The sequence below is a fragment of the Ceratotherium simum genome, chromosome 26 (assembly GCF_057802395.1).
Source record: "Ceratotherium simum simum isolate JZ-2026a chromosome 26, ASM5780239v1, whole genome shotgun sequence".
NCBI classification, from domain to species: domain Eukaryota; kingdom Metazoa; phylum Chordata; class Mammalia; order Perissodactyla; family Rhinocerotidae; genus Ceratotherium; species Ceratotherium simum.
Window position 1 is genome coordinate 10,886,840 of NC_141925.1, and position 20,232 is coordinate 10,907,071.

Genomic DNA, 20,232 nt, shown 5'->3' on the forward strand with positions numbered 1-20,232 from the left:
GTTTCTCTGGTAATCAGATGGTGGATTTTTCAAGAAAAACTTCACCCATCCCTGATGTGCTTTGTTTACTCTCCAAATCACCAGGTAGCTTTTTAGAGTTTGTAGATATCTGCAGGATTGGTCTGTGGGGACTTAAACCTCTAAACTCCAAGTGCAGCCAATGCCTTTTCCTGTTTGTTCAGTGTGCACCAGTCTGAACTTTTCAAAAAGATTCCCCTTTACTGCTTTTGTGGCTTCCATCTTTCTCTCCTTTCACTGAAACAAAGATGCTCCCTAAAGGTCTATTTTACGGTTCTGTCCTTAGGTCTCTTCTAGTGCTGCTAAATTTTCTCAGGAATCTCCTTAATTCACATAACCTCTCCGGACAGCACTTCCAAGATGCATTTTCACTTCTTCTGAGTCCCATATTTGTATTTCTAGCCATCTCTTTTACATATTCCCATATAACCTTTAGTCTAGAATCAGTCTCTTCTCTGGGCTCACCTGCTTTGGTTACTGGTACAGGATTTGTCCAGTGAGCTGGGCTTAGAATTACTAAGAGTCAAGGACACTTCTGTTATTACCCCCCCGTTTCTTCACTGTGAGTGGAGAACCAAGAATAACAGCAATGCTTTTAGTTATTTATTGACCAGTTGACAATACCTAACTTTAAGGAGGATCCCAAAAGAACTACCACAAGGCTTAGGAATATGGCCTCCTTGCCATCCTTCCTCCTGTGTATTAATATTGATAATTAGTATTGCTGCATATCTTTCCTTTATTTATTCCACATTCATTGCCAAGTATTCACTGAGCAGCTACCCTATGCCCCAGGCATGGTTCTAGAAATTGGGAAGAGGGTGGCCAACGAGACAGACAAGGTCCCTGCTGTTCTGGAGTTTGTGTTCTGGCGGGGGATACACATAAAGAGTAGGAAACAGGGAAATTTCTTAGTGATGTGCCATGAGGAAAATCACCAACAGTGGGGAGGCGAAGCTTTGGGATGAGCAGCATGACCACAGACAGGGTGGTGAGGGAAGGGCACTCTGAGGGGTGCCTTTTGAGCTGAGATCAGAATGATGAGAAGAAGCCAGTTCTCATCAGAGGAAACAGCAAGTGCAAAGGGCAGTGGAACGGTCAGCAAGGGCAAGGTGGTGCAGACGAGGCTGAGAGGGAGGAATGGGGCCAAGAGAGCAGTGCTGGACAGACACAGTAAGGAGTGTGGGCTTCATTCTCGGTGAGGTGCAGTCACTTGAATGAAGAAAATTACTTTTTTAAAGACAAGTATCAGAATAGATTAATGAAAAGTATCTTGTAACTATTCACAATCAACTTTATTTACATAGATAAAACCTAAAGGAAACATCCAATTTGAATATACTTGTGTGTTTGTATAGTCACTACTGTTAAAAAAAATAAGGGAAACAAAAGTCCATTGGAGGAAAAAGAGAATTTAGTCAGTGAAATCTTTTCTAGAAAGATGCTAGAAATTATTATTCCAAGAATCCTCTATTTTATATATATATATATACATATATGTGTGTGTGTGTGTGTATATATATATATATATATGTACACATACACACACTCCTAAGAGCTCTCCAATGGCATAAGACAGTATTTTATGAAGTTATAAAAAAATCAATATTACCTGTCAAGTACTATCTCTTGCACGTGCAACCAAAACTGCTAAGATTATCTGAACAAGAAATCTCCAGTGTCTATTACAGAAAGCTTTTAATAGAACTTGCCTTGACAATTTATTCCTAAACCTTCTTTTCTTCCCCCCAGCTCAGTAGAATATTGCTACTTAATTTCATGACTGCATAAAGCTGTTTTAGGCACTACCACTTGGGGAATAAGTATTAAGAGTTCAAGTGAATGCAAATGATGTTTCGCTACATTTTCTCAAAAGATTTCGCATTAGAATACAGACTATGATATTAAACAGTATTATGTGTATACAGTTCCTACAGTTATATATAACTGTGTCTTTCACAGGTACATAAGGTAAATCGTCCCAGTATTACTATTCCGGCTTAAAACTACTGCTTGCCTTGTAACTCTTGATCTGGGACTGATGATCACAAGATATGAAATGTTCTGTTTGCTGGTTCCATAAAGTTTACTTGATTTTTTCCCCATGTTTTCCAACCTCAGGAGAAAGGTGACGGAAGACCAGAGATAAACTGATTTATTGTAAACAGTGAATGCAGTTAGACGATCATCTCCCCACCCCCTGTCCACAAACTCACTCTGGAGTCTTGACAATCCAATTTGAGGTCACTTTACATAACTTTCCTCCTTTAGCCACTCCTTATTTTTCCCAGTTAAAATGATTAATTGGAGGGGAGCATTAGGTGGCACTCTTTGCCTTGAGAGAGCTGTGGATTTCCTACTCACTGGGGTGGGAACTAAAACAAGGAGTGAGGCATCATCTGATGGGGCATTTACGGTTGTGGGCAGAGCTGTGTCCTGTGGCCCATTATGGTTCAGGTCATTTTCCCAATCTCCTCCAGCATCTTTGTCTGGAACAATCCGCTCCTTGGACAGGCTGTGCCACCCTGAACCTGGTGCAGTCAGAGGCTTCTGGGCCTTGCCTAGGCTTTGCAAACCCCGGGATGAAGTCCCAGGGCCTCCAGCTAACACTGGCTTCTCTCACCCAGGAGAGATGGTCCAAGATGCTGATGTTGCCATGGCCTGAGCGGGTACAAACTTCTTACCAGTGACAAACACTTTCCAGGAGAGAGAAGCTAGTGTTAAGGAGCATGGGCTCCACAGCAGGACTGTTTGCCTCTCAATCTTTCCTTCTCCACTGATGAGCTGTGTGACCTTGGCCAAGTGGCCCCACTGCTCTGAGCCAAAGCACTTAAAACAGTACATAGCACATAATAAACACTTAAAACCATAAGGGCCGGCCCCGTGGCTTAGCGGTTATCAGCGTGCACTCCACTACCGGCGGCCCGGGTCCAGATCTCCGGCTCGCACCAACGTACGACTTGTCCGGCCATGTTGAGGCGGAGTCCCACATACAGCAACTGGAGGGATGTGCAGCTATGACATGCGACTGTCTACTGGGGCTTTGAGGAGAAAAAGGGGAAAAAAAGGAGGAGGATTGGCAATAGATGTTAGCTTAGGGCCGGTCTTCCTCAGAAAAAAAAAGAGGAGGATTGGCATGGATGTTAGCTCAGGGCTGATCTTCCTCACAAAACAAAAAACAAAACCATAGCACTTATGATCATCAAGTGTTTTATTGTTTTTTACAGTATAGGCACTTGTTTTTTAATATCTTTTTTTAAGGAAAAAGGAATCATAAGTGAATGCACTGGTAATTATCTATTATCAGAATGATACATGCTCATCTACAAAATCATTTCCTAACTTCTTTCTGAACCTCTCACCACTGGGGAATACTGCTGTTTGGTTTCTTAAAAAATGGTGATAACTTCCCTATTGATGATTGATTCCCTATTCTTAGCATACTCTTGCTGTGTTTTGAATCAATTCTTTTATTTATTAGGTTTTTGGGCAAGGAGACTTAGTACGTTTCATTCTCATTACTTTTAATCATCTCCGTATCCTCCCCAAACAGTCTGTTGCTCACGTCACACGACAGAGGGCTCCATCAGTCCACTGTGATTAAACTCTTCCCATCTGCCCCCAGGAGGCTCACATCTGCATTTACAATCCTGGTGTCGCACGTCACATCCCAGGCCTCAAATGCTTGCTTCCTAAGTATGCCTCTTACTGAATTTCTCTTTTTGATCTCTTATATCTACACCTGTTGTGAAAAAAAATGAATACAAAGCAAGAATGCAGCATAACACTAAAACAAGAGCATTCTAATTTTGAAAATTTTTAATTTTCTTGTGCCACATAACAACGAGCTATGGTGTCACCAATCTGTAGTATAATTAACTTCTTGTCTTTTGTTCCTTAGGAATTTACATATCCAATTAATTATCTATTTTCTTATGGTTTTGCTACATTGACTAAAACTTTTTTAACAGAAAAGTCTTTTAATTTAATGGACTTTGCAGATCATTTGTATCCAGTCAGTTTTTAAAGTTGTTTTAGGATGACTGGATGCTACTGCATAATGCTATGAAATTTTCCTGGTGGGACTGGGGCACCTAGGTTCCTCGTCCACCAGGACAACTGCTGAAGAAGACTGCGTGGATGAAATCACGCAGTGGCCAGGAGCTGTGAAGGAGACACAGCAAGGTAGATTACATGGGAACAATGCTGATTTTAGACCATCCATGCTCTTTTGTGAAGGGACATTGCACCGGTACATTTAGTCCAAGTCGGCGCCAATTTAGACGACGTGGCTGAAAGCACTGTTTTTGCCCCACTGGAATTTCTGCTGTGTTTCTTTTGAGAACTCTGCATCAATTCCCACTTCTCCTGTCAAAGCAGACACAGTGAAGAGTCTCATAAATGGAGGGTCATTCAGGTCACACGGGAACACCAACCTGCAGAGTTACTGCAGCATTGAATGTGAATAAACTCAAAATGTGCTGCTGAGTGGCTGCAGAGGCAGCACTTTAGGGCCTGGGTTCTCGTCTCTCGGATGAAATTTTTATATATGGCCAAAATATATGCGGAGGTGACTTTTCTAGTCACCAAGAAAGCAAACTCAAGCTTTGCCTTGTATCAACTGCATTACCAGCAATAACAAAGTCGCAGAATTTAACAGCAAATGCTGGCTATTCAGCTCCTTGTTCAAGTAAGTCTACAGGCTCTGGTGATGCGAGACGATGATTTGTTTCGTTAGGAAGGAAAGGAGATGACCTCTGCTTTGCCTAGTATTTTGGGAGTTGGGACCACAGTTTAATGCAAACAGATGAAGTTTGCTCAAGGATCATCAAAGATCACACATGATATCAAGTTGGGAGTGGGGCCCATAGGTAGATACTTGCCATTTGCCACCAGAAAACAATCCAATTCAAAAGCAGAACTGAGAAACACATCATTAGGAGAATTCATTCAAACACCCATGCAGAGATATTCCAATATCATTTATTCTTTTATTCCCAGGCTCCTCTCCTCCCCTGGAGGGGAGGACGGGCAGTTCTATTTTGAATATAATTTAGGATAGGACTCAGCTCTCTGATTTATGCAAAAGAACATAAATTCACAAATCTGCCTGCTATACTTTTATATTCAATAAGTGGTTGTGTGCAGCTGCTGTTTCTGGCAAAATAAAAAAATAGTGGAAGTGAATAGATCATAAATGGCAATCATTTTTCCTTCATCAAATCCATCAGGTCATCTTCTATCCCTTTCTCACTCAGCTCATCTAAACTGTAGTACCGATGAACAATCTTCTCGGCGGTGACCACCACGACTCGGAGCCCGTGGGTGTCTTTGCCCAGCTGGCATCCGATGGCAGACGACACCACCATGTCGAGGTTCTGGTAGATGCCCCCAGCATTCCTGTGGTAGTGGCCCGAGAACACAGCTTTGATACCTGCAGGGAAGGGAAAAGAACATTAGGGGGCCAAGGATTTCCATTTAGGTAAATTGGGGCTCCAATGTTTTCTTCTATGAATAATAGTATGTTATTACATTAAATGCATAATATTATTCAGTACATAATAAATAAAAAGGCAGCATATGTGACATCCAGAATCCTTTCAAGGATAACTCATCTATACAATATATCACTAACACGTTTGTCATAACTAGTACAGGAAACAAGAAGGGAACAAGCTAGGGAACAAGAAGAGAGGAGGAGGGTAAGTGAATGACTTTGGGAGAGATGAAGAAGGCTGAAGGGAATATTTGAGGCCTCTGGAAACAGCCATATGATGGATCTTATATTTCTACAAAAAATAATGTTTATGGAGTTCTAATCAAGATAGCACACCATGTTCAACATTTAATGTATCTCCTCTGCTCCAAACTTAAAGCCATGATGGATAAGATATAAAAAAGAAAACCAAGGGACAAAGGTAGCCTCCAAACCAAAATAAATAGTTCTGTGGACCAGAAACAAAGCAGGAAGGCAAAGTAATGAGTGGGGTTACAATGTTACTGGGAGCTGAGCTCTTATCAGATAATTGAGACTGAAAGCACTTTCTGAGATGAGGAAAGAAAGCCTGGGGCCTGCAATGAGTACCTCTGTTTATGGAAGGAGCCTGAAGAAAACCGCCATTGCCTGCTGCCTGGGGCTGCGACAGTGGTGTGCTGGTGTGGTTAACAACTACTTCAGGGAAAAAAAAAAGACCTGATTTGTAATGTTTACTAATTTCCATGGTGTAAACACTCTCATTATGCCCGATTTCAAATTACCAAGGTGATGTCATTGAACCAAAAGTGGGAAGAGATGCCCAGTAGGTAGCACATCATTATATGGTGTTTCCACCACACAGATACAAAAACCGTAAACAACACTAAGAGCATGGATAATAGCAACATGTAGCAAGATAATTAGAAAATAGTAAGTTTTGAGTATTTATTACCTTCGCTTTTTAATATAATCTATTTAATGGTGAATTTGTAGAATTTAATTTTTAATAATGGCTGTTGATTAATAATGAGCTCACAAAATTCCTTAAATTTAATAATTGGTTTTTGTGAGCCGGCAGGAGCTCTCTCCAGCACACCACTGGGCCAGGGCTTATAGCAACCTATGGGTCTAGAAAGGAAGGACAGACACAGGCTCAAGTCTAGGAATTGAAACACGTTTTCTCAGTATGACTGTGGGACAAGGGTCCTAAAGTACTTAGGCCTGGTCCTGGGTAGGGGCAGGGGTGGAAATAACCAAAACCACTAGACAGGGAGCAGTGAGTCAAGAGTGCAAGTGAGGGAAAAACAACAACAAAAAATACCCTCTTACTCAAACTGAACCTGAAATAAAAAGTTCCACCACCCATGAAGAAATCTCACGCTACGTAACACAGTCTACAAACTCTTCAATCAGGAACATGAATTCACTCCAGCTGAAATCAATGAAATACAACTGTCTGAGAAATATTTTAAATATGTTTAGGATATCAAAAAGTCCTTTAACAAGGACTAATCCCCATAAAAAAGAACAACATATTATGAAACAAAACAAGCATGAATTGAATGAGAATAGTTGGTAAAGAAAATTTAGAAATGGCAGACATAAAAGACAACCATTAAAATTTAAAACAAAACAACTCTCAATAAATGGGGTAAATTCTAGACTGGACACTAATGAGAGAGGAAATTAGAGAATTAAAAGGTAAAATTGAGGAAATGAACCTCTGTGTTAGAGGCCCAGACACAAACAATATAACAAATAGTTCAAGGAGCCCAAAGGGTGGATTAAGAGGTATCGATGGTGCTTAAGAGGAGCTGGGACAGAAGAAACAATTACTTGAAGAAATAATAGCTGGGGATTTTCCAGAAAGGAGGAATATATGAGGTCTTCAGATAAAAAGTACTAAGTAGGACAAATAAAAATCAATTCATACTGACATGTGGAGCACTGAACAGAAAAACCTTTAAAAAGATATCACGGTAAAAATATTACAAAGGAATGACAATTAGACAGATAGCAGGCATCTTAGCAATAAGAGAATCAAGCAGTGACACCTTCCAATGCTGAGGGCAAGTAACTACATGAACCTCAAATTTTACACCTGGCTAAACCACCTGTCAAGTTCAAGGGCAAAATAGATACATGTTTGGGCATAGAAAGACTAAGAGTTTACCACTTCCAAACCTTTACTACAAGAATTATTAAGAGATATCTTTCAGCAAGGAAGGGATGAAATATTAAAAAACAATGATGAGCAAACACTGATAAAATATTTTGGTGAATTTAATTAACTACTGATTTTCTTTGAAAAAGTCTATTTTTTAATCTTAAAGTGAAACTAAAACTCAAACAAAAATGTCAAAATGGACAGTTCAATGGATAATTAAAGCATATAAAAGTTATTGTCATGTTTGGAAGGAAGATGAAAATAATGAGTAACTTTATACTTCGCTAGAAAAAAATGTATAATTATCGTGATTCTTAAAAATGTTTGGCCACAAGCAACCAAATTAAAAATAGATAAATTGAACTTCATCAAAATTTAAAACTTTTGTGCTTCAAAGAACATTATCAAGAAAATGCAAAGATAACCTATTGGAATAGGAGAAAATATTTGCAAATCAATACCCAGAAAATATAAAGAACTCTTACAACTCAACAATAAAGAGACAAATAACCAAATTACCAAACGGACAAAGGATTTGAACAAACATTTTTCAAAAGAAGACATAGAAATGTCCAATAAGCACATGAAAAGATGCTCAGCATCATCAGTCATTAGGTACATGCAAATCAAAACCACAATGAGATACCACTTCATATCTACTAGGATGGCTATAATCAAAGAGATGGAAAATAACAAGTGTTTACAGGGATTTGGAGCAATTGGAACCCTCATATAGTGCTGGTGGAAATGTAAAATGGTGCAGTTGATCTGGAAAACACTTTAGCAGTTCATCAAAATGTTAAACATAGTTACCACATGACCCAGCAATTCCACTCCTAGGTATATACTCAAGAGAAATGAAAACATACATCCATGCAAAAAACCTGTAATGAATGTTCATATCAGCACTATTCATAATAGCCTAAAAAGTGGAAACAACCTAAATGTCCATTAACTGAGGAATGGATAAACAAAATGTGCTACATCCATAAAATGGAATATTATTCAGCCACAAAGAGGAACGGAGTACTGATATGTGCTACAACATGGATTGACCTCGAAAACATGATGCTCAGTGAAAGAAGTCAGATACAAAAGGCCACATACTGTATGACTCCATTTATATATGAAATGCCCGGAATAGGCAAATCCATAGAGAAAGAAAGAAGATTTTTTGTTTGTCAGGGGCTGGGGAAAGGGGGGAAAGGAGAATGGGGGGTGACTGCTAATGGGTACAAGGTTTCTTTGTGGAGTGGTAAAAATGGCCTGGAATTAGTGGTGATGGTTGCACAACCTTGTAAATATACTAAAAACTACTGAATTTTATACTTTAAAAGGGTGAATTTTATGGTATGTGAATTATATAGCTCAATTAACAAAGCAAGGCAAGGGGAAGCAACTAGAATGATCTACAGTGATGGATTAGAGTTGGAGACATCCGTGTGAACTCACGTTTAGCTTTAGTATCGAAGCAGATGGCTACATACAGAAATATTTATAGATGTGTATATACACAGGTTAGTGTACACACACACATTCCCTTGCTCTGTCAGCTCAGAGTGCCTAGAAGCAAGGACACACACTAGCAATGGGCACACGTAGTGTCCAGATCTTGGTTTCTAACACCACTCTCTGATAAAAGGAACAATGGATCCTTGGAGAAATGGCTGACTTTAGGGCTGGGGCAGGAAATACACAAGAGGAGCCTGGAGCATTTTGTAGGGCCAGAAAGTAAGAAAGTAACCAAAAACTCACAATGACGGGGGCAAGTCAAAGGGACACAGGAATCAACTGAAAGAGCTCCCAGTGGCCAAAGTTTAACAATTTGAGCAACAAAATAAATTAGTACTGAATTATAATCCAAAATATATTTTAAAAATCCATGAGTCCATACTCATATAAATAAATGACTGAATAAATAAATAAATGTGGGAGAAAGAGACAAATCTCCCATAGAGAAGAATAACAATTTACGTAGATATTCCATCCCCAAGGAGGTGAAGCATAAGTGCTTACCCGTTAGGTATGGGCTGTGCACGGTGACTTCCTTCCAAGAGTAACCTTACAGTGGAGAAACTGGACAGATAGCAACAGTGATGACACATCATGTTGATAATACACACGCTTCATATGACCGATGAAAGTGGCGCTTTACCTGTGTGGTCCTCCTCCCCCAAATCCATAGCCCCAGCATGAGAAAAGCGTCAAACAAATCCCAATAGAGAGACATTCTATAAAATACCTGACCAGTACTTCTCAAAGCTGTCAAGGTCATCCAAAACAAGGAAAGTCTGAGAAACTGTCACAACCAAGAGCAGACTAAGGAGTATGATGACTAAATGTAATATGGTATGCTACTTGGGATCGTAGAGCAGAAACAGGACATTAGGTAAAAAGTAAGGGAATCTTATCATGGATGTTAGTTAATAAAAATGTATCAATGTTGGTTCATTAATTGTAATAAATGTACTGCACTAGTGTAACCTATTAATAATGGGGGAAACTGGGTACAGGGTATATGGGAATTCTCTGTATTATCTTTGTAATTTTTATGTCAATCTAAAATTGTTCTAAAATTTAAAAGTTTATTTTAAAAAAACATATGGATAATTTCCAAAAGAACAGAAATGGAATATATAGCTTTCAATCAGCAAAGAGGGGGAAAAAAATCACAATAACTGCAAAAAACAATCAAACAAAAAATTTTTTAAATGTTATTAACACCAAATGCTGGCTCTGGAGCAGAGACACTGGATCACTCTCACAGTGCTGGTGGGAATGTAAAGTGGTACAGCCACTCTGGAAAATAGCCTGGCAGTTTCTTATAAAACTAAACATGGACTTACCATATGACATAGCAAGAGAACTCCTGGACATTTATCCCAGAGAAATGAAAACTTATGTTCACTCAACAATCTGTACACAAATGTTCATAGCTGCTTTACTTATAACAGCCAGCAATTGGAAACAATGTCCTTCAATAGGTGAGTGGTTCAACTGTGGTACATCCATACCATGGAATACTACTCAGCAATAAAAAAGGAATGAATTATTGATACATGCAACAACTTGAATGGATATCAAGGAAATTATGTTGATTAAAAAAAGCCAAACTCAAAAGTCTCCATACTGTATGATTCCATTTACGTAACATTCTTGAAATGACAAAATTATAGATATGGTTGCTAAGAGTTAGGGACAGAGATGGAGGGGTCAGGTGTGGATGCAGCAGGAGGGATACTCGTGGTGATGGAACTGTTCTGCATTTAACAATGATTCAAAAAGGTATGAAGGAAATATGTTCACAATGTTTACAGCAGCTGCTTCTGGTTAGCAGGATTCTGGGAGACCTTCAACAGAGCTCTCCGGACTATGCCATGTGCACGAGGCAGGAACTGAGGCCCACCTGTGGGCAGGTGTGGCTGCCTGCCAGCTGAGGTCCACAGCTAGGGATGGGAAGGAAGGTGACCCAGGTTTCCCTACTTAAAACAGCCCAGGGTGGGGAGAAACAGCTATTTCCAGTTACTGTTATTAAAATGGAAACAGATACAACTCCTTTCACAGAGTAATTTGGTGCTATCGTCTCACACTTTATTGTGCATCCCCCTTGACCCAACTCTACCATTTTCATAGAATTTTATCCTTCAGAAATACCCAGAGAAGAGTCCACAGATGTAGGTGTGTTGTGCCTGTGGGCATTAATATACAGTGCAGTGTTCACTGAGGCACTGTTTGTAATGCTCACTTATGGGAGACTGGATAAATTATAGTACGTGGATTCAAAAAAAGAGGTCGATTTACATGTACCGGCATTGAAAGCCACCAAATATATTATTAAGCAGGAACAGCAAGATGTAAAAAAAAAAGTGTTGTGTAGGGAAACTAAAGAAAAAATAAACAAGTGGGACTTTATCAGATTAAAGAGCTTCTACAAGACAAACGAAACCAGAATCAAGAAGAACAGACAACCCACCAGCTGGGAGAAAATATTTGCAAAACATATATCTGACAAGGGGTTGATCTCCATGATATATAAAGAACTCACACAACTGAACAACAAAAAAACAAACAACCCAATCAAAAAATGGGCAGAGGAAATGAACAGACACTTCTCCAAAGAAGATATACAGATGGCCAACAGGCACATGAAAAGATGTTCAACATCACTAATCATCAGGGAAATGTAAATCAAAACCACACTAAGGTATCACCTTACACCCGTTAGAACGGCTATAGTCGCCAAGACAAAAAACAACAAATGTTGGAGAGGATGTGGAGAAACAGGAAGCCTCATACACAGCTGGTGGGAATGCAAACTAGTGCAGCCTCTATGGAAAATGGTATGGAGATTCCTCAAAAAATTAAAAGTAGAGATGCCCTATGACCCAGCCATCCCTCTACTGGGAATCTATCCAACGAACCTGAGATCAACAATCCAAAGAGGCTTATGCACCCCTATGTTCATTGCAGCATTATTCACTATAGCCAAGAAGTGGAAGCAGCCTAAGTGTCCCTCGACTGACAATTGGATCAAGAAAATGTGGTATATATATACAACAGAATACTACTCAGCCATAAAAAAAGACAAAATCGTCCCATTTGCAACAATATCGATGGGCCTGGCGGGTATTATGTTAAGTGAAATAAGCCAGAAAGAGAAAGACAAACACTGTATGATCTCACTCATATGTGGAATATAAACCAACACATGGACAGAGAAGACTGTATTGTGGTTACCAGGGGCAATGGGGGTAGGGGGTGGGCACAAGGGGTGAAGGGAGACATATACATGGTGATGGACAAACAAAAATGTACAACCCAAAATTTCACAATGTTAAAAACTATTAAAACATCAATAAAAAAAAAGTGTTGTGTGATCCTGTTTTTGTAAAATAAAGGTAACATATGTAGAAGAAGGTGTGTGTGCGTGTGTCTGTACCCCCCAAACTGAATTGCAGGGAAACATTCACTAAACAGCCACACTGGTGGTTTCACCGTGAGCGTGGGGGGGTAGGATTCGTGAGGGGCATCACGTTCTACTTTTTAATTACCGCACTGTAATGTTCTCAGTGATCATGAATCCATCTGGTGATCACAAACAAAACATCAAGGTGACCCGAACAGCGTAGAGGTGGCGTGACAGGTGGACAGGGCAAAGGATGACAGAACGGCTGGAGGTGCCGCCACACCAGGGCCAGAGCCGTGCGGTTCAAAAGCTGCAGCTGGAACCGTGGGGCTGGGCGCCTGATGGGTCCTCGCCGCAAATGGAGATGAAGAACTCCTGATCGCTCTGACTGGAGGGCCGTGGAAATGACTGCTTCCTCGGCTGCCTTCCTGGGCTTTCCAAGCCGTGTGGCCTGTGCCGTCAGAGCCCAACAGGAGCGTGTGCTATTAGAGCCGCCTTGGGGAGCTCCTAATGGCCGGTCGGAAAGCACTTAGCATTATTATTATTTTGTTGTATACTAAATTTTGTTTATGAAATTTGGCTCTTTACGCCTAATTCATAGTTGAAAACTGTACTATTCTGGAAATGTTTTGCAGTTTTGAAAGTAGCTCACATTAGCCGTAATTAGCTGTAAAACTAATTTATGTTTAAATTTCATGCCACATTTTTTGGCATTTGCAGAGACAGAAGCATTAACGGGGACTGTTCCAGTGACCGGCGAAATATTGAGAGCAGGTCTCAGTGGACCATGGACAGCTGGGCTTCTCTGCAATACGCGTGCCCCATCCATCCCATTCCAGGCCCCTTAGGGATCACCATTTATTGTTAATGTCCCAAGTCACAGAAAACGTGTCTGAACGAGGATTTGTACAACAGCAAAGGTGCCTAAAGAGGACTAAAGATGAAAGAGACCATCACTGAGCAGAGCTGTTGTGTTCAGAACCTTCTCCCCTCTGGGAAAAGAGTCAACCCCCGCCCCCATTACAATTAGGAACTTGACATTTTGGAGTCCTGAATGACAAACCATGCACAGACCATGTATAAGTTTACAAAGGGACGGTCAGACAGGAGGTTACAATCTGTCTCAAAAGTAGGAGGACATGGATAACTCTCCATTCTGCCAGGTTCTGGTGCCGAGTTCAAGGCTCTGGGATGTTCCTGGCTGGCCCAGTGAAAACCGAACCACAAGGGACAAGACTCAGAGTGGGAAGCGAGGGAGCCTCTTCTCGGGTTGTAACTAGAACCGCAAGCAGCCGGGGATTCAGCAGTGGGAGTTCCTGTGTCTACTTCCCACCCCCGAGAAGTCCAGGAGTTCTGAACCCTGGTTATGTCCTCCTCGCCCTGTCTCAAGAAGCACAAATACTGAGGAGAGGGGAACGAGGACGGGCGGGGAAGGACAGCAGAAGGACACCGGGGACTTCCCGGCCATCATCTCCCTGAATCATCCCAACGGACTTACGTCCTGGGGACTCAATCCTCTCCATTTCACGGATGAGAAAACTGAGGCCCGGAGAAGTTAAGAAACGAAAGCTAAGTTACACAGCTGGAAACCAGGGCAGCCGGGATCAGAACCCGGGTCCTCTGATGTCAGAGCCCAAGCTCTCCACCGGCTTGCAGCCTCGGGTTCTGTTCTTTGGGACTGCGGGCAGGTTACTGCCCTCTGTGAGCCTCCATTTCCTCATCTGTAAGATGAATAATGGTAACACCTGTCAAATGCGTGGCAGAGAGGTTTGAGGGGGAGCATGGATGCGGCTAGCAAGCACCCAGAACACAAGAGGTGCACCACCCCCCTGCCCTCCTCGAGGCTCCGCCCGGGCAGGGCCAGCAGGTCATCGCTGGAGTGGGACACACACCACGGGCTGGCTCCGCAACGTGCAGGCTCTCGTCCGAGTTATACTCCTGCCCCTTTCATGCTACCATTCCGCGAGGACTTGTAAGAACTTTTACCCATCTCGGCTTTCTATTAGCTCTTGATGGGGAAGCATTGATTCACAACTCAATGGAGGTAAGGAATGTATTAATAAATCATGGTTTCCCTGATGGGGGATTGATTTTAGCGGTGTTTTCAACAGTTGTGCAGAATTTCCATTCGGGCTGTTCATCAGTCATCTGTGGCCGACATGCCTCTACGGTTCCTTAATTGAGTATTACGTATAGATTGTTTTGAATTATGAACTGCTGTAAGGAGATGACAAGCATCTTCTTGAACTACCGCCGGAAGAATTCCCAGCACAGACAACTCCTGCATCAACAGGACGACTTTGTGGCATTAGCTCCATATTTATTTTTCCACGGTATCAAGTCATAAAGACGCTATAAAAGCTATTTTTAAGCTGTCTTGATTCAAATTCATTTCAAATCAATCAGAAGATTGGGATGCAATCTCCATATAATTTAATATTCTAATACCGAATTTAATATTCTAATACCGGAAACTGGCCTCAAATCAATAGGGAAATCAGGATGCACCCCCCAGTACAATTTTGACAGTAAAAACTGGCTTCCGCAATGCCTCATGTTACTTAGGCCTGGAAAGTGTAAACAAATTCAATTGGACAGCTTTTACTTTTATCCTGCCCAAGTATACATTTATGAAAATGCTATGCATCTTTACATTGCCAGCTATAACAATGAAAATTGTGTTGTAAATCATTAGTCACACTCAATTTATCCTGCCTCAGCGGTGGGGAAAAAATGTGGCTCATAAAGAAAAGAAAGGAAAGGAAAGTAAAAGAAAGGTTGGTGTGAACACACAAAGAGCAGGGATAAATAACCCCTCCTGCAGAGAAAGAACCTCCTCAGCAGGCAGCCAGGACACAGGCTGGAGATGTGATCCCTGTGGTGGCCAGAGGCAGGGATGCCCGAGGCAAAGGGGGAGAGGCAGATGCTTCTCAAGCAGGGCTGGGAGGCGCAGCTGCTAACCGGACGGGTCAAGGCCCACCTGACTCATTCAGTAAGACGTTTTTTACTATTAAATTAGGGTTCTGAGTTGTCAATTTGGGAATTCTAGATTCCAGTATAATAACTCTCATAAGATTTTCACTGGCGCGTATCTTTCTGAACGCCTCAGTGCCCGTGGCCCAGGCTGCCAGGGAACGTGGAGAAAGGAAGAGGCTGGCTCCATGTCTCTGGGTGAGGCAGGGGGCTGCTGCTTCAGCCAGTTGGAGGCAATAAACGTTTGCGGGGTCCCTCTTGGTGCCAGGTGTTGTTGGAGCAGAGTGGGCACCCAGAGAGACCACTCCCAGCACTCAAGAGCTGAAGGTCTACAGCTGGGTAGTAATGCAAAGAGCTTTCATAATAAAATGCAGAAATGGGTTAGCAGTGTTTTATTTACTGAACACCCACTCTGAGCTGAGCACTTTCCACATGTATCATTTCAGTTAAGCCTCATAAGGACCCCCATGAGGAACATATTATTCCCCTTTTACAGGTGACGGAATGAGGCACAGAGAGGTTAAGTAACACGCCTGGGGTCACACAGCTAGGATTTGTACCTGGATCAGGCTGACTCAAGCAGATGCTCTGTCCACCACCTTAGGGGTACACAGTGCCAAGATCACGGCACTGCAGGCCCAGTAAGAAGGCTTCCTGGAGGGGGTGGCTTTGACCTAAACCACCCTCAACTTCTTCCAGTTCTCTGCCTGTGTCTGCCCTGGGACTTGAAGTAGCATCATGATTATGGTGGTTATAATAATAAGTAATATTCATGGAGTGCTCACTATCTGCCAGAAATTGTTCTGAGCACTTGACATGTTTTTAAGTCACTTAATCCCCACAATTTCCCTCTGAAGAGGGCAGGGTTATTATCCCACATTTGCAGGTGAGAAAACTCAAGACATTTAGTGGTTTGCCTGACTCAGCCTGTACCTGGCAGGGCTGGGACCTGAAGGCAGGAGCCTGGCCCCCGAGTCAGCGCTCTTAACTGAGACACCTGCCGAGCGGCGGTACAATGAAGGCCCATCAGGGATGCGGCACGCGCGCAAAGAATAGGAGTCAGGTGTTTCTAGGAAGCGGGGAGCTAGGTGACGACGACGTCGGCTCCTGCCAACTGGCCACTGACAAGCACCCGAATTTCTCCTCTAGCATTCGGAGTCCTCACGACACCCAACACGGGAGAAATTCTTATGTGTATTTTCCGGGAGAGTGGATGGCAGTACCAGGATTCCAGGTCAGACTCTGGCTCAGCTGGAGGGCAGGGGAGGCAAGGCCAGCGGGCTGAATTGGAAATAGACTTGACTGCCAGGCTCGGGTTTGTGTCTTCCTTCTCGTGAGCATTAAAGCATCCCACCACTTCCAGGTCCAGCCTTTCACGGATTCAAACCCTCCCGTCCCCACATTCCCATTAACTTGAGTGGGATCTTAAAGACATTTTCATGGAACTTCTTTTGAGGATCATTTGTAACTTAATTGACCTGGGGTCTGCAAACATTTTCCGTAAAGGGCCAGAGAGTAAATATTTTAGACCATGCGGTCTCTGTCACAACTACTCAGCTCTGCTCCTCTGTAGCATGGAGGCAGCCACAGTTCAGGTATGTGAACACGTGGGCGTGGCGGTGACTCAATAAAACTTTATTTACAAAACTGGGAGGAGGGCCATCCCCAGTATTAAGGGGAAAAGCATACCACCTAAAAAAATACATTGGGGTGATCAAAGTTCAGCCATGAGTTCTCAATTCTTCAAAAATTGGTAGTTTCCGTGCTTCTCACAAATAAAGAAAACAAGAACAAAGGCAAGAGTAATCCGTAGCTCAGTTTATAAAACCACGGATGCCATTCCAACCAGGGCAGAGAAGTGTATTTGCCCAACAGAGAACACTGCTTTAATGAACACAAAGTTATTCCAGAAACAATTACTCAGTTATTGTATAAAAAGAGCATCTGTCCTGATGGTCAGAAAGAGACTTCTCTATCTACCTTAAATGAAGAGTGTCCACATCCTTCCATCTAAAAAAGTAATTCACAGCTGAAACATTAGAAAAATTGCCGACAATTTTTTCTTAAAATTAACAGCTAATACGCTTATAGAGTAAATACATGTACCAATAAGAGAAACTATAAAACCAGCATACAGTTTACACTCAATAAACATAAATATATGTTGTTGAATTAACTTCCTAATTGTCGTTTATAAAGACAATGTGAAGTGGAAAGAGCTCTGAGGAGGCTGCTCAAGAGAAAAATACTGTGATCTTCATGTAATTTTAAATTTTCTAGTAGGTACATTAAAAAAGTAAAAAGTAACAGGTGAAATTAATTTATGTATTTTCTTTAACCCAATATCTAAAATATTATCATTTCAACATGTAATCAATATATAAATATTACTCATTTTACATTCTTATTTTCACACGAAGTCTTGGAAATCCAGTGTGTATTCTATACTTTGAGCTCACTTGGGTTTGGACCAGCCACATGTGGCTGGTGGCTACTATACTGAACGGCAGCTTTGGAGCGGGCCGATGTGGAAATCCAATCCCAGCACTGGCACTTTTTAACTGAATGGCCTTAGCTTCATCATCTGTAAAATGGGGTTAATAATAGTTACCTTGCAAAGCTGCTGTTGTGAGAAACAGCTATATTGTGGCTGGAGGAGGTACCTAATGAATGAAAGCCATTATTATATTAATTAACTAAAGCACTGAGTATTTCCTTTATAGAAGCACTGAATTATTAATACCATATGACAAATACAAGGCACTCTTGCAGAGCAAAAATGATAACTACACCCCATACACAAATAGACAAAAAGGCTAGCTCCAGGGTCAACAGCTTTCATATGTTACAAGGAAATTATGCTGCTGGACTGTTGTACTGCTGGGTCAGAGCATACCTCCCCTCTGTTGGTACAGCTTAAAGTACAACTGAAGAACCATAAACCGCACATATTGGATCGATTTTAACATATGTACAAACCTGGAAACCATCACCAAGATCAGGATCATGAACACATCTATCAGTCCCAACAGCTTCTGCATATGCTCTGTTGGAATCACTCCCTCCCTCCATCCCTGTCTCAGGCAACCACTGACTTGCTTTCTGTCTCTATACATTAATTTGGATTTTATATAAATGGAATCATACAGTATGCACACTTTTTTTGGTCTGGCTTCTTTCACTCGGCATGGTTTTGAAAGATTCATCCATGTTGCTATATGTATCAACAGTTCATCCTTTTTATTGCTGGTATTATTCCATTGTACGGATATCCCATAATTTGTTTACCCATTCAACCGTCGATGGACACTGGGGTTGTTTCCAGAACTGCCTCAGCACTTTTGATAAAAACTAATTGACTATATGTTCTGGTCTATTTCTAAACTCACTTTTCTGTTCCACTGACGTATTTGTTTACCTTTTAATACCAAATGCCAAACAGTTTTGATCACTGTAGGTACATAGTTAGTCTTGAAATCAGACAGGGTAAGTCTTTCAACTTTGTTCTTTTTCAAAATTGTTTTGCTATTATAGGTAACTTGCATTTCCACAGAAATTTTAGCATCAGCTTGCAGATTTCTACCCAAAATAAAACTGCAGGAATTTTGATTGGTGTTATGTTGAGCTATAGATCAATTTGGGGGAAATGCCATATTAACAATAGTCTTCCAATCCACGAACACAGTCTATCTTCCCACTCACTTGGGTCTTCTCTAATTACTCTCAGCAATGTTTTGTAGTTCTTAGGGCAGAGGCCTTACGTCCTTGGTTATTCCTAGGCAGTTTGATTTTTTGTGCTATTGCAAATTGAATTATTTTTATAATTTCACTTGACAATTGTTTGCTGCTAGTATATAAGAATACAAGTGACTTTTGTCTATGAATGTGATATCCTGAAAGCTTGCTAAATTCATTTGTTAGTTCTAGTAATTGTTTTGTAGATTTCTGGGATTTTGCTAAGTAAACAATCATATCATCTGCAAATTTGGACAGTTTTACTTCTTTTCTGATCTTGATGCTTTTTCTTGCTTCTGTAATGGCTGGAACCTGCGATGTGCTGTTAAATAGGAGTGGTAGAAGCAGCCCTTTCCTTGTTCCTGATCTTGGGGAAAAATTTAGTCTTTCATATTCCCATAGCTTAGACTTTGTCAAATTTATCCTTCAGAAAATGAACCGATTTAAATTCCCACCAAGGGCATGAGAGTTTGGTTGCTGAGATTTTATTCCTTGGTGATCTTACAAGGGAGAGCTTGCAAAGATTAAAAGGGAGACTGCCCAGGACAACATACAATATGTTTCTGTTTATCCAGAAATTCTGAGTAAGGCTACCCTCCCTATTCTTTATCAGGCTGGATAATCCCTGTCATCCTACTCTTAACAAAGCCCTTTCACACCATTTACTCTGGTGGACGTTGCCTGTGTCCCTGGCAGGCTCCTTTACAGGCTGCTGCGTGCATCCTTCAGCGGCTGGGAGGGTTGGCTGCTAAGGGCTCACGGCTGCCCTTCTCCTGAGTCCTGAATGACTGAACCAGAGCCACCTCACTCAGGAGGTTCCCTCCCCTTGGTGGGGACATGGCTAACGACCGAATGACACGAGGGCAAAGGGTCAGCTCCCAGACCATGGGTCATAGGATTCCATTTATATGAAATACCCAGAACAGGCACATCTATCGAGACAGAAAGCAGATTTCT

The 20,232-nt window shown here is 41.5% G+C and overlaps 1 protein-coding gene across 2 annotated transcripts in view; it reads right to left on the reverse strand.

Annotated features, from left to right (window-relative positions):
- Window positions 1–4,981: 4,981 nt before the first annotated feature.
- Window positions 4,982–20,232, reverse strand: part of CPPED1 (calcineurin like phosphoesterase domain containing 1) — a 108,398-nt gene continuing 93,147 nt past the window's right edge. For both annotated transcript variants that reach the window (XM_087416982.1, XM_004438059.3), the window contains one exon: window positions 4,982–5,452. In XM_087416982.1, the coding sequence (XP_087273108.1) occupies window positions 5,223–5,452 (230 nt within the window). In that variant the 3' untranslated portion in view covers window positions 4,982–5,222. The remainder of the gene's footprint in view (window positions 5,453–20,232) is intronic.